This window comes from Labrus bergylta, chromosome 19, assembly GCF_963930695.1.
Source record: "Labrus bergylta chromosome 19, fLabBer1.1, whole genome shotgun sequence".
NCBI lineage: Eukaryota > Metazoa > Chordata > Actinopteri > Labriformes > Labridae > Labrus > Labrus bergylta.
In genome coordinates this window covers 21,246,796-21,265,697 of record NC_089213.1, presented here as the reverse complement: position 1 = coordinate 21,265,697, position 18,902 = coordinate 21,246,796, and the positions used below count along the sequence as shown (strand labels likewise).

General features: G+C 38.4%; 1 protein-coding gene across 4 annotated transcripts in view; it reads left to right on the top strand.

Annotated features, from left to right (window-relative positions):
* LOC110005524 (ras/Rap GTPase-activating protein SynGAP-like) overlaps positions 1 to 18,902 on the top strand; it is a 43,257-nt gene that overhangs the window by 9,072 nt on the left and 15,283 nt on the right. For 3 of the 4 annotated variants that reach the window (XM_065948041.1, XM_065948038.1, XM_065948039.1), the window contains 11 exons: positions 3,552 to 3,640; positions 3,763 to 3,884; positions 9,941 to 10,094; positions 10,603 to 10,701; positions 10,843 to 11,103; positions 11,194 to 11,529; positions 11,637 to 11,781; positions 12,369 to 12,513; positions 13,626 to 13,862; positions 15,199 to 15,400; positions 17,192 to 17,382. In XM_065948041.1, coding sequence (XP_065804113.1) covers positions 3,552 to 3,640; positions 3,763 to 3,884; positions 9,941 to 10,094; positions 10,603 to 10,701; positions 10,843 to 11,103; positions 11,194 to 11,529; positions 11,637 to 11,781; positions 12,369 to 12,513; positions 13,626 to 13,862; positions 15,199 to 15,400; positions 17,192 to 17,382 — 1,981 coding nt within the window. The remainder of the gene's footprint in view (positions 1 to 3,551; positions 3,641 to 3,762; positions 3,885 to 9,940; positions 10,095 to 10,602; positions 10,702 to 10,842; positions 11,104 to 11,193; positions 11,530 to 11,636; positions 11,782 to 12,368; positions 12,514 to 13,625; positions 13,863 to 15,198; positions 15,401 to 17,191; positions 17,383 to 18,902) is intronic. The other variant, XM_065948040.1, reaches the window with a different exon arrangement.

Here is an 18,902-nt window from a genome sequence, read left to right as displayed (position 1 = left end):
TTTGGGTCAAGGAGGACACAGAGGTGTTAGCATTTAGCTTTAAATGACTGTAGTGCCAATGTACAGCCTAGCAGCAGAGCTAGCATGGCTTTTGTCCACGTAAATGAAAACGGAGCAGCCATTCTGGGATCCAGGGATAGTTCTGTTGGTAAATATGAGTTGGCAAATACATTTAAATCATAATGCGACCTGAAATTATAGATTAATACTGATCCAGCATGTTTATGTACTGTGGATTGATTGATTCATGTAATTGTTCTACTTGATACCAAAATGTTCGTTATATTAAATCAGTATTGTTGCTAAGTCAGTCTGTTTCTTCTATTATAGTAAAGCACATCTTTTTAAAAGTTTTCATTGTTATTAAAGAAAAAAAACCTTCATACTTTGACTTTAGTTGGCCTGCTTTCATTGCAGTCTCTTAGTTTGAGGGCTGGCACATTACATCCTTGTACTGCATCAATTTTCTGCCAATAACAAAAAACAATCAATGCCCTGAAAAAGGTTAGGCTCTAATCAATTTATTAAGAAGAAAACAACATTTCCAAATGTGTATTAATAGAGATATATATGCTAAAGGTTGAGTATGTTTCTCCTACTCCCACTCACAGTCTTCCTCTTTCTGTCTTTCTCTCCCTCTGTATCACAGTTAGCTGGAGGCTGTAGCCACCCACACACTCCATCCTGACAGCAATTTACATTTAGAATAGCCAATGTGAACGCATCCATGTGTTCTTTGAATATGTCACGTTTACTTAAAGCATCACATGTAGCAGGTGACTGTTTCCAGTGGAGATGATGTGGAAAAAACTGGAAACATGATGCTACATGTTTCTGTGCAGGATCCTTTCGATCGATCGATGTAGCTCTGCCTCTGATGAAACACAAAGAAACTGAAACATTTCCTTCAGTTTGGGAAAGATTCACCTCGTGGGCAGCCGATAGGTCTTCTTATTAGTTAACCTACATTCACGTTACCAGAACCACCGGGTTTGTGCAGAATATTACTTAGCGTTTTTCATCATCTTTATTGTGCTGTTGTGTGCCAATATCTTCTTCAGTTCAAGCAGAAGCCCTTGGAGTTGTTTCCATGGATACCAAACAATTAGCTGGGATTCAGAATAGGACCTGGAGAGTCGCCTATTTACAGGCTTTGGGAGCGAGGAAATCATAGGATGACAGAGTGTCTTGATTCTCTGTTGCAGAGGGATAAAAAGCAGCTCCTCTGGGTAATGGGTAATTTCTGAATAAATAGCTCCAACGGATCAATCGCAGACAAAAATAGAAGAGGAGGATGAATACCAACAAGAGACTACTGTCACGTTTTTGTGTTTAAAGCACCAAATGTGTTAGATGTAGGGGTATCCATGGCAGGAATGAAAAACTATGATATTCTTAAGTCTTTTTTCTTTGGTGTATAAGCACCTGAAAATAGGAATGTACTTTATAAAAACATATCCCCCTAATCTACCTCTGATAGGCTTATCCTGGCATTATCTTAACCTCTTCATTTGAAAGACTTTATATGCCTTCACCAATTCAAGATTTATAATTTAGCTGCATGGTTGGGTTGAGTGGTTATCAGTTCGGTCCAATCTGGCTTCACAAGTATAGATACCACTTAATGCAACACAAGGGTCCTTATAGATAAAACTCTGACACTTATCAATGTATGGAATTGGATTCTGAAGAAAAAAATCTCTTTAAAAAAATGTCAAGACTCTAAAAGATTAATATAGCACAAAATTGTCCTTTCGGATTTGACCTTTTATCATGCGTGTTTGCCCTTTTTATTGCTCTCATTACTCCCTCATGGATTGTGTTTAGCTGGAGAGGTATCTTGATAATCACACGAAATAAATGTCATCCTGCCTTACATCTTGTTTGCTATCTGATTTCTAGTAAAGTAGGGTGTTATTTTGTTGGTTTGTCCTAGAAGACAGAGCAGACTTTTTCATCTCAATCAAAGACATTTGTTACATAAGAATTTCTATTTCTTTAACGAGATTTATAGCAACTTATACAGCGTTGTCAACCCCAGTCAGGCATGTAACAATTTTCCTGCCACCATTATTTATGCGTGTAGACAGTGAATTAGTAAAGAATGTAGGCGAATGTGTTCCCAGGCTTTAGCTGACCTACTAAACTTAGATTTGTCCAATAGTCTTATATAGAAATAGTGAAACAGCAGAGTAAATGCACTCTGTTCAAAATGACTCATACATATGAACATATATATTTCAGTGTCTGCTTTTTTAAAATACTCCTAAAGAGGTGAGGCTTTATAAGATATTTGTGGTGGATGTCTCTTAAGGATGCTTTTTCTCGGTGCATTGACGTCATGTTTTCTAGCCAACAAAGAGAAGTGTACATAAAGCTTCAGATAAGTTTCCCCATGGACGCCTGTCTATACTTTTATAAATCCAGCTACATGTCCAAGAGTTTGCACAAGCCCAAAGTCAAACAAGTTCAAGATGACTCAGAAGTACTTGTTACTTCTTAAGAATATATGAGTCCAGTACAGATTGCACTTCAAGTTTTTTTTATGCATTTTCCTCTGGCCTTGGATGTAAAAGTTCTTCCACTTGAGGAGCAGATGAATAGTCCCAGTCCAAGTGTCTTTCAGTCTGTCACAGTGTTGTTATTTGTGCTTTTTTTCCGAGGCTGTAGCTGTCTGTTCTTGTTGGTGAGCTTTGCTTAAATTGACTATTCTGCATTGTTGATGTGCTGGAGGCTTGTTTGTGATTATTGTGTGTTGGTAATGCTTTTTCTAATACCATCCCTCTTTCTATTTGTGACTAAGGCAGATGCAAGGTAATGAAAGTTGTTGTTACGAGTCAAAATGTACTTAAGTGGTCATAAAGAGTGCAAAGATTTTAAATTGTATTGAAATTAAAAATGTACAAGATTAAAATAAATATAACTAAAAAGAAAAATGATGCAATAATCATCAATCATGATGTCATGACTATTACAACATCATCTGTTTTTATTCCTTTGGTGACTTCATTCAGAGTTAATTTTCACTCTAACATAAGTGGAAATCTCAAAGATATTTTAATCAATCGTTACCGAGTTTTGTACAAAATAACCTTGTTGTAAAATGAAGAACAGACTCTCTATCTTTTCATGTATGACATATGACCCATTGACATAAAGAGGTCATGATAATTGACATTATTTTGGAAGAACAATCATTTTTAAATCAGCTCAGTCTTTGAAAATCAGATGGAAATGTACTCTGCAACAGCCCGAGATGAATTAACAGCAAGATAAACGTACACACTGCATCGTATTAGTCGGACTCACTAATAATTTGCACCGTTCGTCTTCAAAAAAACATTACAGTGTTCTACATGTTTATTGAGGCTACATATGGAATCAAATTCAGGGGGGAAAAACCTAAAAAGGGACAAAAAGTTATTATGAAAAATAAAATTGTTTATAAAAGAAATGGACATAGACATAAAGACATAAAGGTTTTCTGGAAGTAATGTCCATATTCTTACTTAATGATTTGCTTTTTTTTTGCTGCACTTCTGTTCCCTTAGACCAATCTCGCAGGGCAAGTTTTGCCTCTGTAAGGCAGTCAAGCATGGAAACTCCTCCGAATGCCACCCCTCAGCCCTTCAGACAGCCGGTGAGTACAGTGCTGTTCTTCATTGTCTTCATTTTCAGAACTATAGGAGGAGTGTTTTTAATTCTTTATAATTTCATGAATTGTATTCTCCTTTTTCTTTTATGTCCTTGTTGAATCTTCAGAGTTTTCTCAATCGGAGGCTGAAGGGCTCCATCAAGAGGGCCAAAAGTCAGCCCAAACTGGACCGGACCAGCAGCTTCAGACAAATGATTCTGCCCCGGTTTCGTAGTGCCGACCAAGAGAGGTAAGGAACCTTTACCGTAGTAACATTCATTCAGTTTCAAGGCAAAGCCGAGGTAATTCTGATTCAGTGTCACATTGGGGTTGGAACCTGTCCCGGGATTTGTTGGGCAAAAGCCAGGAATCCCTGTGAACAGGATTCCCAGTTTATCACAGTTCTAACAGATATATGCCTATGTTCAAATTTTACCTCATGTAGTGCCAATTTCCGGAAAAGGTGTTTCAAATGTCAGAGCGTCGGAACCACCATGTTGCTCAATTCTGATGCGTGTCCACAAATAAATCATTACTCCAGGATCTGTTGACTTCATTCTCCGTTTATTTCACTCAAGAGTTTCCATTATTTCCGTGATAACATCCAAACTGAATATCCCCAAATCTGAACTATAAACACGATCAAAAATATTTTCCCCAAAAAATGTACAAATAAATGAATAAAGATAATAATCAATACAAGTTTCTTATTTTATTCATTTAATGAAATGGACCATGATTAGAATGGCTTCTACACCTGATATACTGTACATGGTATGATAGGTTTGAAAGCCTGTGGTTCCATTTATCCTTTTAAAAAATACGTTTTAATATTTATTTAGTTTGTTCTTATAATATTCCCATTAAAATTCCCAAATTGTCTGAGAGCATTAGGTTCAAAGGTGTCTGTTATCAGTGGACAGAAAACATGCTGATTGCATGTATGTTACAGTTTGTGCTCATGCATAAGTGATGTGATTAGACAAAACAAAACCTCAAACGGGTTACATCATGGATTCGTTGTTCCTTTAGATAATGATCTTAGACTGTGGGAGGAAGCTGGAGCACCCGGCGGAAACCCACACAATCCCACGGAGAATATTCAAACTCCTTACTGGCAGAATCAGAGAGCAATTACAACTTTGATATTATTATTATTATTATTATTATTATTTAAACAAAAGAAGAAGAAGATATACTTTAATCCCAAGACGGGAAATTCAATTATCCACTTTGTTATTGAACATGCTACACACACAAAGGTTGAAATACATTGCAGTGCTCAGGAAGTGAACTAGTGAGCTACTAGTTCCATTTCCAGACTTGGTCCACATCGGGACTTGAACCCAAGGCCCGATGTGAACTGAGGTACTGCTGCCCAAAGTTGTGTAACAATCACTTACACAATTTTAAGCTTTGCACTCTTTTCAATCTCCAATAATCAAATCTTGACTTGTAGAATTGTTGATACGCTGCTTTCTGGTCTGGATGTGGTTTAAGGGTGGTTTCACACGAGGGACCCAGGCCCGGATCCAAGTACGCTTATAAGTCCGGTTCATTTGATTAGTGTGAACACAGACGTACAATTCTTGTACAGTACACGGGTACTGTGCCCGATGTGATGTGAACGCAACTGTGCTCTAACAAGGAAGTGGATCGCTATATGACGACGGCTTTCTTATGTACACAGTAGGGGGCAGTAGACACATAGTTGGTTTGCAAATCCGCCAAAAAGCAGAATGAAGAAGAAGCAACCATGGCAACCGGCAGCAGATGTTTTTGTTATTTATGAGATGCCAACAACGACCCTCTTCCTACCTCCACATCTACCGTGCAGCTCAGAGGATTTATGAAGTCTGTGCTGTACTCGGGCACAGAAAGATGTTACTAACGTGAACGCAGACCAGCACACTGTACAAAACGCCCTCAGTAGTCTTACCTTCTTAAAAAATCTCTCTTTTGTTGTTGAAAGCTTCCTTTTATAGCCTGAGCCAGAACAATGCTAACTTCAACACACAGCTTTTAAGGTTGCTTCTTGTTGTGGGACAGGCTCATTGTGTACTGTAATTATAGTGTACAGTATAACCAGCCTCCCAATGCTGACACTAACAGCTCTAAAGTGTTCTCGTCCTGGCTGTTTTTTTGGTTGATAAAGCCTTACGTGATCTTGTTTGACTAGAAGCTCATGTTTGGTAATATTGGCTTCAAATCTCATTCAGTAATTTATTTTTCATGTTTCCCGTGAGGTCATCTTGTGATGGTTTCTTTAAAGTTTCAGTAAACAGATAACAGAACTGAAGAAGCAAAGTAAAGTGAATACATAGCTGTAGAGAGCTAGAGAAGATAAACAACCCTGTTTCCAAATCAGCTGGGGAGCTGTGTAAAATGTAAAAAAGAATTGATTCTGTTGATTTACAAAACATCGAAACCCCAGATTTAATTGGAATAGAAAAAAGACGAGCAAACACACAAACATTACTTATATAGGTGCTTAAATCACTGGATATGAGGCACAGTGACTCACAACAGTATGGCTAGAGTGTTGCAATAGCACGAAGACGTGACACTGAAACTGAGAAATGGTATTGTATTTTGGGAATGTTTAAGTCAATTTAAAATTTGAAGCCAGCAACACGTTCGGAATAAGTTGGGACAGTGGTAACATCAAAGAACTAGAAAGGTTGTGAAACGCTTCAGAAACACCTGATGGAACATCTCACAGTTAATAAGGTTAACTGGCAGCAGGTTGGTGATATATTTGGTATAAAAAGAACATCCGAGGATGGTTGAGTCATTCTGAAGTAAAGATAGGTGGGGGAGGGGTTAAGCACTCTCTGAATGACTATCTATTGTAACAATTTGCAACAATTTAAGGATATATATATATATATATATATTTTTTTTTTTAACATAGAATTGGAAAGAGTCTGGGGATTTGAATGTTTTTGAAAACATCACTATCTGTTTCCGGTTAGCTAGCCAGTCAGCACAATTTACACAATGTTGGATAAGTGTTTGTACTAGTCCCTAAGCTATCAAAGCATTATTTTCTGAAGATTTTATTTTCTCAAAAGAATAGCCCAAGAGCTACTTTTTGGCTGAAACACAAACAGGATTAATCTAAATCTGGCCTGTACTGTGGCTTCTTATTAACCACTGTGATGAAAGCAAAGCCTCCCAGAATAAAGGACGTTGCCCTTATTTAGACATTCAGAGCTTTTAGCCAGTGACTAAACATATTCATTTTATTGATATTAAAAGCAGCACTGCTCCCATTGAAGCTGTCACACATTACAAGTGAACTCGAAAGGAGAGGCCAAGTGAAGGCTAAAGGTGGAGGCATATTAAACTGTATAATTACATAGCTGAAAGCAGTAGCACCTGTATGCTGACATAAACACATACAACTATTTGAATAAATAACGCTTTCGTTTTTAATTTAGTTTTCATTTTATTTTATTTGTAGCACCTTGGGCATGTCGGACATTCATTACCGCTGTCACCATACAACCCTCAAGCAGACTGCCACCATTTTTATTTTAAATCATTCTGAACTTCATCCTACAAGGCTTAGTACCTTGTCAGTTTAAAAACTGTTGTTTGGAGTCAATGTCATAGTTTAACTTTTCATTAGTTCACTAAGGGATTTTTTTTTAAATACATTTTATTTTGGTAAAATATTTTATTTTCAAAGATCTGTTTAATGTTATAGTAGCTTGAAGGTCTCGAGGCTCTTGTGAGAGTGTTTTCTTGTTTGGTATTCTGACTCGAGGTCACATCCCATAAGATCCCTGCTTGCATTCTGATCAAAATTTTATGCAGTCTTCACATAATCCAGACACGATTCTCCTATGGGAAACGTAAAGAGTGGCAGAAAGTAAAACAGTAATGCTGACGGTACACTTTCCTCTCACCACAGGAGATGCATAATAGACATTTTTAAGCAAGGTGTGGATGTCCGAGACTCAGAGACGAACAATTTAGTACGGCATGTTTAGAACCCTTTGTTCTAAAATGCATGGTGAGCCAAAGCAGAAGCCCAGTTCAAACGTTTAAATGAATTATATATAAACCCAAATGGGTTCAGTAGAGCCAGCGCTGATGGAGGCAGTGGGGGTAGTTTAATGGTGTCGGGGTTAAAGAGACTTATGCCTCAGTCAGTGTGTTCCCCCCTTACCACATCTCCAGCTCCCACCGCTGCCTCAGACAGCTGCCTTCACAGCCTGCTTTGAGTTCTGCCCACACACACGCTTAATTCACTCGGTACTGTTAAGTTGACTTTGCTATAAACCCTCCACGTCCAACCTCACACTCTAGCGTTCCAACGCAGCTGCTCTACCTCTTCTGCCAAGTCGGTGTACCAACGCATTTTCTATGTACTGTTAGCTCCTCAAAGTAGACACATCTCTGCACCTCTCAACAACATTAAATCTGCCCTTAAATTAGTGCTCCTCATTTGCTGCATAATTATTATCAGGTGTTTTCTTCAAAGCTGCAGCTTTTTCTCTTCTCTTCATTTTCTCTTTCATGTTTAAAGCCAACAATGTGCAGCTTGCTAGCTAGCTTTTCAGTGGAGATGATATCCACATTTATAATTACTTCTTCAACAAATCTTAGTTTCAGAAATGTCTAAATAAACTTTATTTCAATTACGCATTTTTTTTTTACAAGAAGTCAGATAAGAAGAATTATACCACTTTCTAATTTGTTCCTATAGCCAGAGCCAGCAGCTTACTAGCTAACTCAACATAAAGGTTGGAAAGGGGCAAAACAGCTAGCTTGATTCTGTACTTGAACAAGGGCAATATGCCTTCCATGCTTCTACAACTCAAGTTTTGTGGCATATAACATATATTTCCTTTGAAAATCTTACAGAACATGTTGATTTTGGTAATCTAAAGGTTGTGGTAGGGGTATTGTCTTTGAAAAGTGCCAGACTTGCTTTTTCTCCTTGTTTTACATTTTGTACGTTAAGCTAAACTGCTGATAGTTGGAGCTTTAATTTAATTAACAAAAAATAGTGATATTGATTTTCCTGTATTATTTGCAGAAAGAAAGCTAACTTATAAGCTAAATTTTGGAAAATGTACTAATGATTTAACTATGATGCATGCTAGCTACAGCTTTCAGTGCAGATAACCTCAACATTTTAAGTTCTTTATGTTTCAAAAACAGTTACAGACTATTATAAAGAAAACATTCAACTTTCTGGGGGATTATTACAATTCCAGCTCATAAAGTCTAAAGAAAATACAAACTTTTTATAAGCTTTAAACTGTATGCTTGGTCAACATTGGAGAGCGCCTTGCTGGCTTGTTCCCCCTTGTTTCAACTATTTTAGCTTAGTATAGCCAAACATCTGCCTGTTTTAGCTTTATATTTGATGGACACAACTGAGGGTGTCATTATGATCTCTTCAATGTTTTAGCAGGATAGTGTATTTCAAGAAGTTATTTCAAAAATATTTTCATAAATATGAACAGGGAAATTTGACAGAACAAACCTAGCTCTGTCTTTTTACTCTTTATGTTTAACTAAGCTAAATAACTGCTGGTTATAGCTTTGTATTTGGCAGACAAAAATGTGAAATAAAAAACAAAAATGTCTAAGTGTATTTTGAGTGTAAAATAAAAATATGGAAACATAACCAGACATAGCTGCCTTTACTCTCAGCCTTTATGCTAAGCTATCTAATCAACTGCTGTCCAAAGCTCAATACTTTATTCTAGTAAATAAAATGGGAACAATCTTCTCATGTGACTCTGGAAAAAAAGGGATATCCTGCTACATTTTCTTTCAATTGGCTACTTTACCGACTGACCGTACTCCATTAAGAAGGATTTCTCTCATATTTTTGTTTCTATTTCCACCACAACCTTTTCTTGACAGAGCAGCCCTCTTCTAAAGATTATAACTGCACAACAGTTTTAATTTATTTTTGGAGACTAGCCTCACTGAACTGCACGTCTTGGTTTGTATTTCTCTACTATCACACAGTAGGCATTACTGTAGGCTTTTTCCTACCGTGCAGTGTGATTCACATGTGTCGAGTCAACATACCAAGCTGCAACGCACCAGATCTGAAAATCTGGTAGTCTTATCTTTCACATAAACTCATTATAAAAGGATCAGAGCTTAAAAATCTGCCAAAAATTGCAGCAGTGATGCACAAGGATTACTGAGCTGCAGTGATTCATTTTTTGGTTAAATGGAAACCTTATTTAAAAAAAAAAAACCCAACAACTAATAAAATCACTATCAGTCCAATGATTATCTAAAGTTTTTTTCTTTTCCCTCTTTCACCAGGACACGACTGATGCAGAGCTTCAAAGAGTCACACTCCCATGAATCCTTGCTTTCTCCGAGCAGTGCTGCTGAGGCTTTGGACCTAGTTTTGGATGAAGAGGCCATAATCAAGCCTGTCCACTCCAGCATTTTAGGACAAGAGTACTGCTTTGAGGTGCTCTTAGTTGTTTAAAAGACTCATTCGTTATTAACCAAATAACCAATATAAATAAGTCTGTTTAAATGTTTAGAGCATTTAAAGACATCCGGTACGACTGCAAAGCCACTTATTACGTCGCTCCAAATATTGACAAATGAAGCCTTTTAGTGTTTGAAGAAATTCAGGCTGAAAGAATTAGCTGAGTGATTTAAAAATCAATGGAGAACAATTTTGATTCACATAATCCTCTTAAGTCTTTAGTCTCATATCAAGCCAATACATTCTCTGATTCCAGCTTATAAATGTGAGAATATGCTGTATTGCCTCTGCCTTACATGACGGTAAATTAAGTTTCTTAATGCAATTGCCAAAATTACCAAATCTTTTGAAATTATTATTTACAGCTTTGGACTAAATAGAGATCAACAGATTTATTTCTAGAGAAGGTCAGCTTTTTTTGCAGCCTTATTAAGGTTATTTTTTTTAAACTAAGAAACACTCTAACACTTAAGTTTTTCCTCAGGTGACGACTAATTCAGGGACAAAATGTTTTGCCTGCCGCTCGGCTTCAGAGAGAGACAAGTGGATTGAAAATTTGCAACGAGCTATCAAACCTAACAAGGTAGATACTGAGATTTTTGTCACTTTGAATCACAAAGACACAAATTATCAAACACCCTGTGACCTGCCTTTTTCATCACAAGATCCAGGGTGTAAACATTTGGATCCAACAAGGATAAGGACTGTTATAATGCAGTAATAGGACTCCCCGTTTCGTTTTCAGGATAACAGCAGACGGGTCGACAATGTGCTCAAGTTGTGGATCATTGAAGCTCGAGACCTTCCGGCTAAGAAACGCTACTATTGTGAGCTGTGTCTGGACGACATGCTGTACGCACGCACCACCAGCAAACCCCGCACAGACACCGTCTTCTGGGGCGAGCATTTTGAATTTAACAATTTGCCTACCATCCGTAGCCTTCGTTTGCACCTGTACAAGGAAACTGACAAAAAAAGACGCAAGGTAGCGACTACATTCTTTATTGATCTCTTTTTAAAAAAATATCTGATGCTAAAAAATGATTAAGATGACCTTGTTTTCATGTTGATCTAGGAGAAAAGCACATATCTTGGCCTTGTCAGCATCCCCATCTCGAGCATCACGGGCCGGCAGTTTGTGGAGCAGTGGTACCCTGTGATCCAGTCCAGTGTGTTGGCCAAAAGCGGCGGCGTCGGAAGTGGAAAAGTCATCAACGCCTCTCTGCGCGTCAAGTCTCGCTACCAGACAATGAACATCCTCCCGATGGAGCTGTATAAGGAGTTTGCAGAGTACATCACCAACAACTACCGGACATTGTGTGCAGTCCTGGAGCCTCTGCTGAGTGTGAAGAGCAAAGAGGAGGTGGCGTTTGCTCTGGTGCACATCCTGCAGAGCACGGGGAAGACAAAGGTAAACAAGGGGTCAGATGTTACTCGACTGCGAGCCGTGTTCCAGTAAATCATCCCTGCCTCAGTCTCTCAGCTCTCTGTATGATGAACAAGTGTAATCTCTTTTAGGAATTCCTGTCCGACATGGCGATGTGCGAAGTGGATCGATTCATGGACCGCGAGCACTTGATCTTTCGTGAGAACACGCTGGCCACAAAGGCCGTGGAAGAGTACCTCAAACTGATAGGTCACAGATACCTCAAAGATGCTATAGGTGAGGCGTCATTGTTTGTGTGTTATCTCCAGCTGCCTGCAGGAAAGTGCTACTCAAAGCTCAAAACAAATACGAGTGTTCTAGAGCAGGCTACGTTTCAGTGTTGTTTAATGTTCAAATAGTGTGATCCACGTTTTGAAATATATTTCTGACGTCCTCTAAAAGTATTCCTCTTCAGTGTGGGACCAGTCATTTTTGAGATATTTGTTTTAAAATGTCACTGCATCAAGCAGGTGTATTTTTTTTTTTTTTAAATGAACAATTACCGTAAGTAAGCTAAACTAAATCTAAAATTAAACTATGTCATTTTTCAGGTTTTATCTCATTTATAACAGATGACATTTTAAATGTATATTTCTGAGCTTTAATATAGATTTGATTCAATGGGAAACAAATTGGCATTCACATTTTGAGTTTCTTTTCTGTAATAATCATCTCACTCCACCGCCTCATATGGGCATTATTTAAATGTATAATAATTCATATGACAGTGGGCAGGAGAAACACAACTGTATTGTCTAGATCCATGTGAACAGCAGAATTGTTTTTGAAAAACATGATGACTGAGTGTGACTTCAAACTGGCAGGCGACTTCGTCCGAGCCTTATATGAGTCTGAGGAAAACTGTGAGGTGGATCCCATGCGAGTCCCGCCTTCAGTCCTCGCCGACCATCAAGCCAACCTGCGCATGTGTTGTGAGCTGTTACTCTGCAAGATAATCAACTCTCTCTGGTCAGTTTTTTACCATCAATACCTCTCAGAGAACTGTGTGCATTTGTCTGTTATTCATCTGTATTGATCAGGACCATTACTTTCTGGTGTCCTTTTTTGTCGTGAGTGACTTTAATACAGTAGAGTGAAGACTTTGAGACTCTCCTTTTCCTGTTCCCTTGTTTCCTGAAGGTAGAATGATTGATCCAAGGTTTCAGTGTTAATTAAACTTTATTACTGATGATCCCAAGCCTAAAGAGTTAAAAGATATAACATAGAAAAAGAACCAGAGGAACAATATTCTTTATTCTGAAAAGATATACAGTATGTATAATTTAAAGTAAAAAGGGTTAGAGAAAAAAACTTGCACTATATTTTGATTTTTTCATACTTAAAGTTCAAGCTTTCAGTTTTTAAATTTGAGCTTTAAAGGCTTTATATGTGATTTTTTGATCCAGCAGATGTCGCCCTTGAGCTCCAGCATGAAACCAAAACAACTTGCGCTGCATTGTTGTGTTAGCATGCTAATGCTAGCGATCTTTATTATGCTCGTATCTTCACACTGCATGTAAATTTACCTGAAATGAGCGTGATCTAGAAACACAGTTAAGCAGTGAGTACAGTATGTTATTCTTCTTTTCTCTAGTCCCTCAATTAAAGAATGTTTATTCGTGAGGGGAGGAGTCAGCCGCCATCCGGGCGATGTAAACAAACTGAAGATAGGACTCAGAAAACTCTGAAAGCATCACAGACAGTGGGACTCGGGTGTTACACCCATTGTAGACAGTCATGACTCACAGAGTTATTTTCAGAGGATAGACTTGATTTCTATTACATTTAAGTTTGAAAAATCGCATATAAAGCCTTTAAATAACATTTTTACTTTCCAGTTGACACCAATACCTGACTCCATTATGAACATGATATTTGAAGCTTTCTTTGTGCAAATGATTGAAATACTCAAATGTATGGATATCATGAAAGATGGTTTAATAAATAGAGTCACAGTCCCAATCCATGCTGAGCAGAGGATAGAAGCTTGCTTGAATTCATGACTGGCTTTAGTTAAGCCACTGTGTTCTTCTCTTGCCGCTCCCCTCTGCAGTGTGTAACACCATCTTTTTTTGTTTCAGCATATTTCCCCGCGAGCTGAAGGAAGTGTTCGCCTCGTGGAGAGCCAGATGTGCTGAGCGTGGCAGAGAGGATCTGGCAGACAGCCTCATCAGCTCCTCCCTGTTTCTGCGCTTCATGTGCCCGGCCATCATGTCCCCGTCCCTCTTCAATCTGATGCAGGAGTACCCCGCTGAACGCACGTCCCGCACACTCACACTCATCGCCAAGGTGATGCAAAACCTGGCCAGCTTCAGCAAGTGAGTCTCTGCCATAGCATGCTCTTTCACACCAGTGACAAGGTCAAATTAATTTAAGAATTAACGGTCATTTTAATTTCAGATTTATCGACACTGATGCTTGTGTTACGTAGGAAAACTATCACAGTCACATCACAAATGTATAGGATGTATAAACTGTTACTGACCTACAGTGAGCTCAAGGCTTTCAGCTATGACACATTTGTTCCTTCACTTTTTTTATGAATTTAAAAACAATTTTACCATTTTATATTAAAACATTTTTTTAATCAAGGTTTTCAGAACTGAGCTTGCTTTGTTTTCTAACATCAAATACATAAAACAAGATCAGATCAACATAACAACATTAACAGGTGTGAAAAGGAAGTTGATGGAAAATTAGAGAAAAAACTGCCATCAGAAGTCATTTCAAAATCATGATTGACAGTTTCCATAAGTGGATTGAAGTTCACATATAGAGTCATTTAAACCAAGACAGAGCCAGGTTGAGGGAGGCCCAAGAGGGAGGCATGAGAGCCAAGATTTGCATTGGTCAAAACACAGTGCACTTCAATACAGTGCAATACAAAGCACCCAGTACAGTAAGTTCCTTTGCATCGCTTTAACCATCAAAGGTCCTTGGATGTTGTAAAACTTGCGGGGCGCCAGATAGCGGTTATGTCGTATGCACCATGCACAGAGGATTAAGTCCTCATCGCAGAAGCCTTAGGTCGAATCTGACCTCGACTCTTTGCCCCACTCTCTTCTCCCAACATTTTCCGTTTCTATTCAGCTGTCCTATAAAATAAAGGAAAAAATACCCCCAGAAATGTTTAAAAAAAAAATCCTTCAATGTACAGGTAGAAAACTGTGTCTTTTAACCATTTAAAACAGGGAAAGAAAGCTGTCTTTTAATTTGACCATAACAAGACGTAGATGCTAAATCCAGCAGGTACACTGAACGGGAAACCACATACCAAACAAAGGTTGTGATACTGTGAAAGTAACTCAGACTGTTTAAAAAGACAAACATTAACAACACATGCTCATGACAAACCTGAACAGTTTAAATGATTTAAACCTGGAAATGAATGAGCATGTTTTTCTATCTTACATGTTCAGTCACATGTCTATGTTATAAAAAATATATGACTCAAAATGGGCATGTAATCCTTTCTACAACCAAACTAAATGCTTGCAGCGCTGTAAGAGTTGGGGAAACTGTTAATGCGCCTTTTTCATCATGACAACATTAAATTCTTTACCCTTTAAGCATTACACACTTCCACTCTGCACTCTACAGTACATTTCCATCTTCTTCTCTGCTTTCATGTTCCTGTCATTTCTGCCTCTGCAGATTTGGACCGAAGGAGGAGTACATGTATTTCATGAATGAGTTCCTGGAGATGGAGTGGGGCTCCATGCAGCAGTTCCTCTATGAGATTTCCAACATGGACACCGGAGGAAACGCCGGAGGGTTTGAGGGCTACATCGACCTGGGCCGGGAGCTGTCGATGCTGCACAGCTTACTGTGGGAGGTCATGGGCCAGCTTAGCAAGGTAGGTGGGGGAAAAAAAACACATTAGTAATACAATATGATTCTTCTAAGTTAAGAGTGCAGAGTCGGAGAATGGCTTTCTTTTCTATCAGTCAGGCTCAGGATTAATATTATTTGAACTCCATTAAAACTTTGTTGGAATTAATACTTAAATATTTAACTCTAGTGCTTGCACAGTGAATTCATTAGAACTGTGCTGTAGTAGTATTATAATGAAAGTGATACATATTTTATGTTGAGCTAAAAGATGTGTTACACCATGTGCTGTTAAATTGCAAATTTTATTAGAGACCTTTTCTATGTTGTCTGAATGAATTTGGGGATTATACTGTATGAAGCTTGAGGCTTTCAACGCCCTGGGGCACAGAGTGTTTACTGCTGAACCCTTAGCACTTAACACTGGGATTTAGTGGGGGAAAAATGCACATTAATGGTTTGTTTGGAGATACTTGTCCAACTTCTTTTCTCCAAACAAATTCTGTAAGCTAAGATTAAAGTTTATGATATAATTGAATAAAAATGGTAATCAGAATCAGAAGAGAGAGACAATAGATTATCTGGCAACACTCAGTGCCACATCTTCCTATCCGCAAATGAAATTTAAATTAATAACATGTAGCAAATGTTTTCCCATGCAACTTTTTTAAACAACCTACAGATAAAAAAGTTCAGAAAATGGTTTGCTCACCAGGACTGCTGTGATCAAACCTTTCTTAAAATCCTTGTAAAGCAGTAATGATCAGCTGTACCTTCAACTCTTTTTTCCGCTCAGGACTTTATGAATGAAGCAGAAAGGTGAAACCTATTAGAAAATAATGGGGGGGGGGGTGAAATTGGCGTCATCTGGCAGACATCCAGTCTTCGTAATAAGGTCGGCTGTGATACCTATCCATCAGTTTGGATCAGATCATTATTATCATAATAATGATAATATAAGATGGCATTTATGATCATAGGCCATCACAGGCTATTTGTTCAGTAATTACCTTGAACTTGGCAGAGTCACATTGTCTGTGATTCATCATTCACTATGCCCCCCCCCCCCCCCTCAAGTCTGGAACAACAGAATTATGACTTTGAACTAAAGTAGGTCATCAGTACAGGAGATGATCACTTTCATCTTTTATTTTACCCTCCTTTTTGATTGATGTCCTATCTCAAGTTGTACATGGCCTCATTCATCGACATCTTCTTCATAGTTTTCTTAAATTCGTTCCTAAAAAATAAAACCTACGTCTGATTCATGACGTGTTCTGAAACAGTGGAATTGTTTGCACTTGTGGTCTTAAATGCCATGTTTGCCCTAACTAGATGCTGCTCTTGTTTTTCCTAATTAGCATCAGAGAAACACCCCTTTATGCCCATATAAGGGCATGAGCCTGCAGGGCACACACCACTCGCACAGAATTTTCACCGGATCGAAGAGAGAAGTAGAGAGACGACGGGAATACCTGAATTAAAAGATTCAGGTTAAAAATACTGAAGTGGTTTTAAAGTGGATGAAGTGCCGCTCCAAACGAAACCCAAACGAAATCCAAACAGGCTGATTAAAGTTCATGATATTTAGTAGCGACAGTAGTGGATACATAATATGCACTTTAAAAAGATACATCAGATTATATCACCATCAATCCATGCTCCATCATTTCTGGCCTCTCTTTAAATCACTATCACTTCTTAAGAATTGTTGGTGAACGAGGCCCACTGGTATTAAAATGTCAGCTGGTTCTAAAAAGGTTGGGAAAGGAAGCTTACGATTCCCTTATATTTTGAAACCCTTTCCTCGTTGTAGGATGCTATACTGAAACTTGGACCCCTACCGCGGCTGCTGAATGACATCAGCGTCGCCCTGAGGAACCCGCAGCTGCACATGCCTACAAATCACCAGCCTGAGCGACCGAAGGACCGACTCTTCTCACGGCCATCTTTCAATCGTCTCATGTCCTCCGACTTCCAAAGCCTTATGATGCGGGACTTGAATAGGTATGTTCCCAATACTTTACTTTGTATTTTGTTGTCACTTCTCCACTAAGCATTTCAACGACAGCTTCACTTTACTTTTGAGTATACGAAGAGGATTATTTTTGAAGACTTTCACTAAAGGTGTAATCAGTGATGACACATTAACATCTTACACTAAGTGAGAATTCCGGAGCCGAAAACAAAGCCCTCGTGTATTTCTAAGAGCCCTTAATGCTAACGCTAATGCACCTCTTCAGGCTTTTTAAGTATTTTATCAATCAGTAATTGCTAGCACCATCTGTTCCCAGACTCCCTTACCAAAACCCCTTTGCTCTGTGCTTTAATACATTTCCAGTCTCTGCTATTGTCAAGAGACAAGACATGCTCTCATTACAGCCTAATAGTCTAAATAAGAACTCTTTAAGGAAGGCAAAAACAGAGGAGGTATTATCAGAGGACTCTGCTGCTGCTATTTATGTTTCATGCTCGAAGTCCCTCCTACCAAACACCAGCCTGTTTGTTACCAAATCTGCATTATTAAATGTGTTTATGAAAGACAAAGACTTAAAAAGTGGTAAACATCAAATGTCTGTAAATTCTTATGAGAATGGTCAGTGATTCAATCCTTTAACACAGCTGTCTATCCTCGTGGCTCAAAGCCCAGAGGTATCAGGCTAAGAGTGACTGACAGGATGGAGACGGGCCCTTCTCTAGCTGGGTTTTTCCTTTTGTTTCATAATGCAACAATTACATAATAAAGCCTTTGTAGTCCTTGGAAATATACTGAAGACAGGTGGAAAAGGATCAAAAACTCGGTGGATGAGAGTAAAAATGACTGACAGTGTGCAGGATTCTGTGGTATTCTTACGAGCTTCATTATGAAGAGAAAACTGCAAATAGCTAAAATAATGTAGAATCAATGGTAGGGGTCCTAAAATAATACGAATAATAGATATAAAAAGAGGTTGTTCTCTAATCTTTGTTGAATTCTGCTCCATCATTTCTGGCCTCTCTTTAAATCCATCTTTTGATTGAACTGCTCTCCACTGGGTGCGTGAATGCAGTTCCACATGATATGTGTTCCGCATGATGCACCTTATCACCTCCACCTGCAAAGACATTTTTTTTTTCATCAAACCCAGCAGCTCATCAATCATTCAGAATGCAGTCATGGTTTGAAAGACATATCAGTTTTTCCAGACTGCATCGCTGCTCGCTCCCATCAAAAAAAAAAAAAAATCGTAACTTTCCACTCCTCATCCTTTATTTCATCTCTTATCATCCTGTAAGATAAATTTGTCAAGAAATGCTGTACTGCCCTTCCAGACTTTTTAATGGACAACACAGTAAACAGTATTCTCTTATTATTGCCATATTCTATAGGTCTACATTACATGCTCAAAGCCAACACATCACCTTTTACTTGTCGCAGCATACTGAGGTGTGCTTAGACTGAAAGCATGGCAAATTTCTCTAATGGCGTCTTTGCATTCATTCTGATATTGCAGTTTAAAGTCCATCCACACTGTACCTGGTGTCTC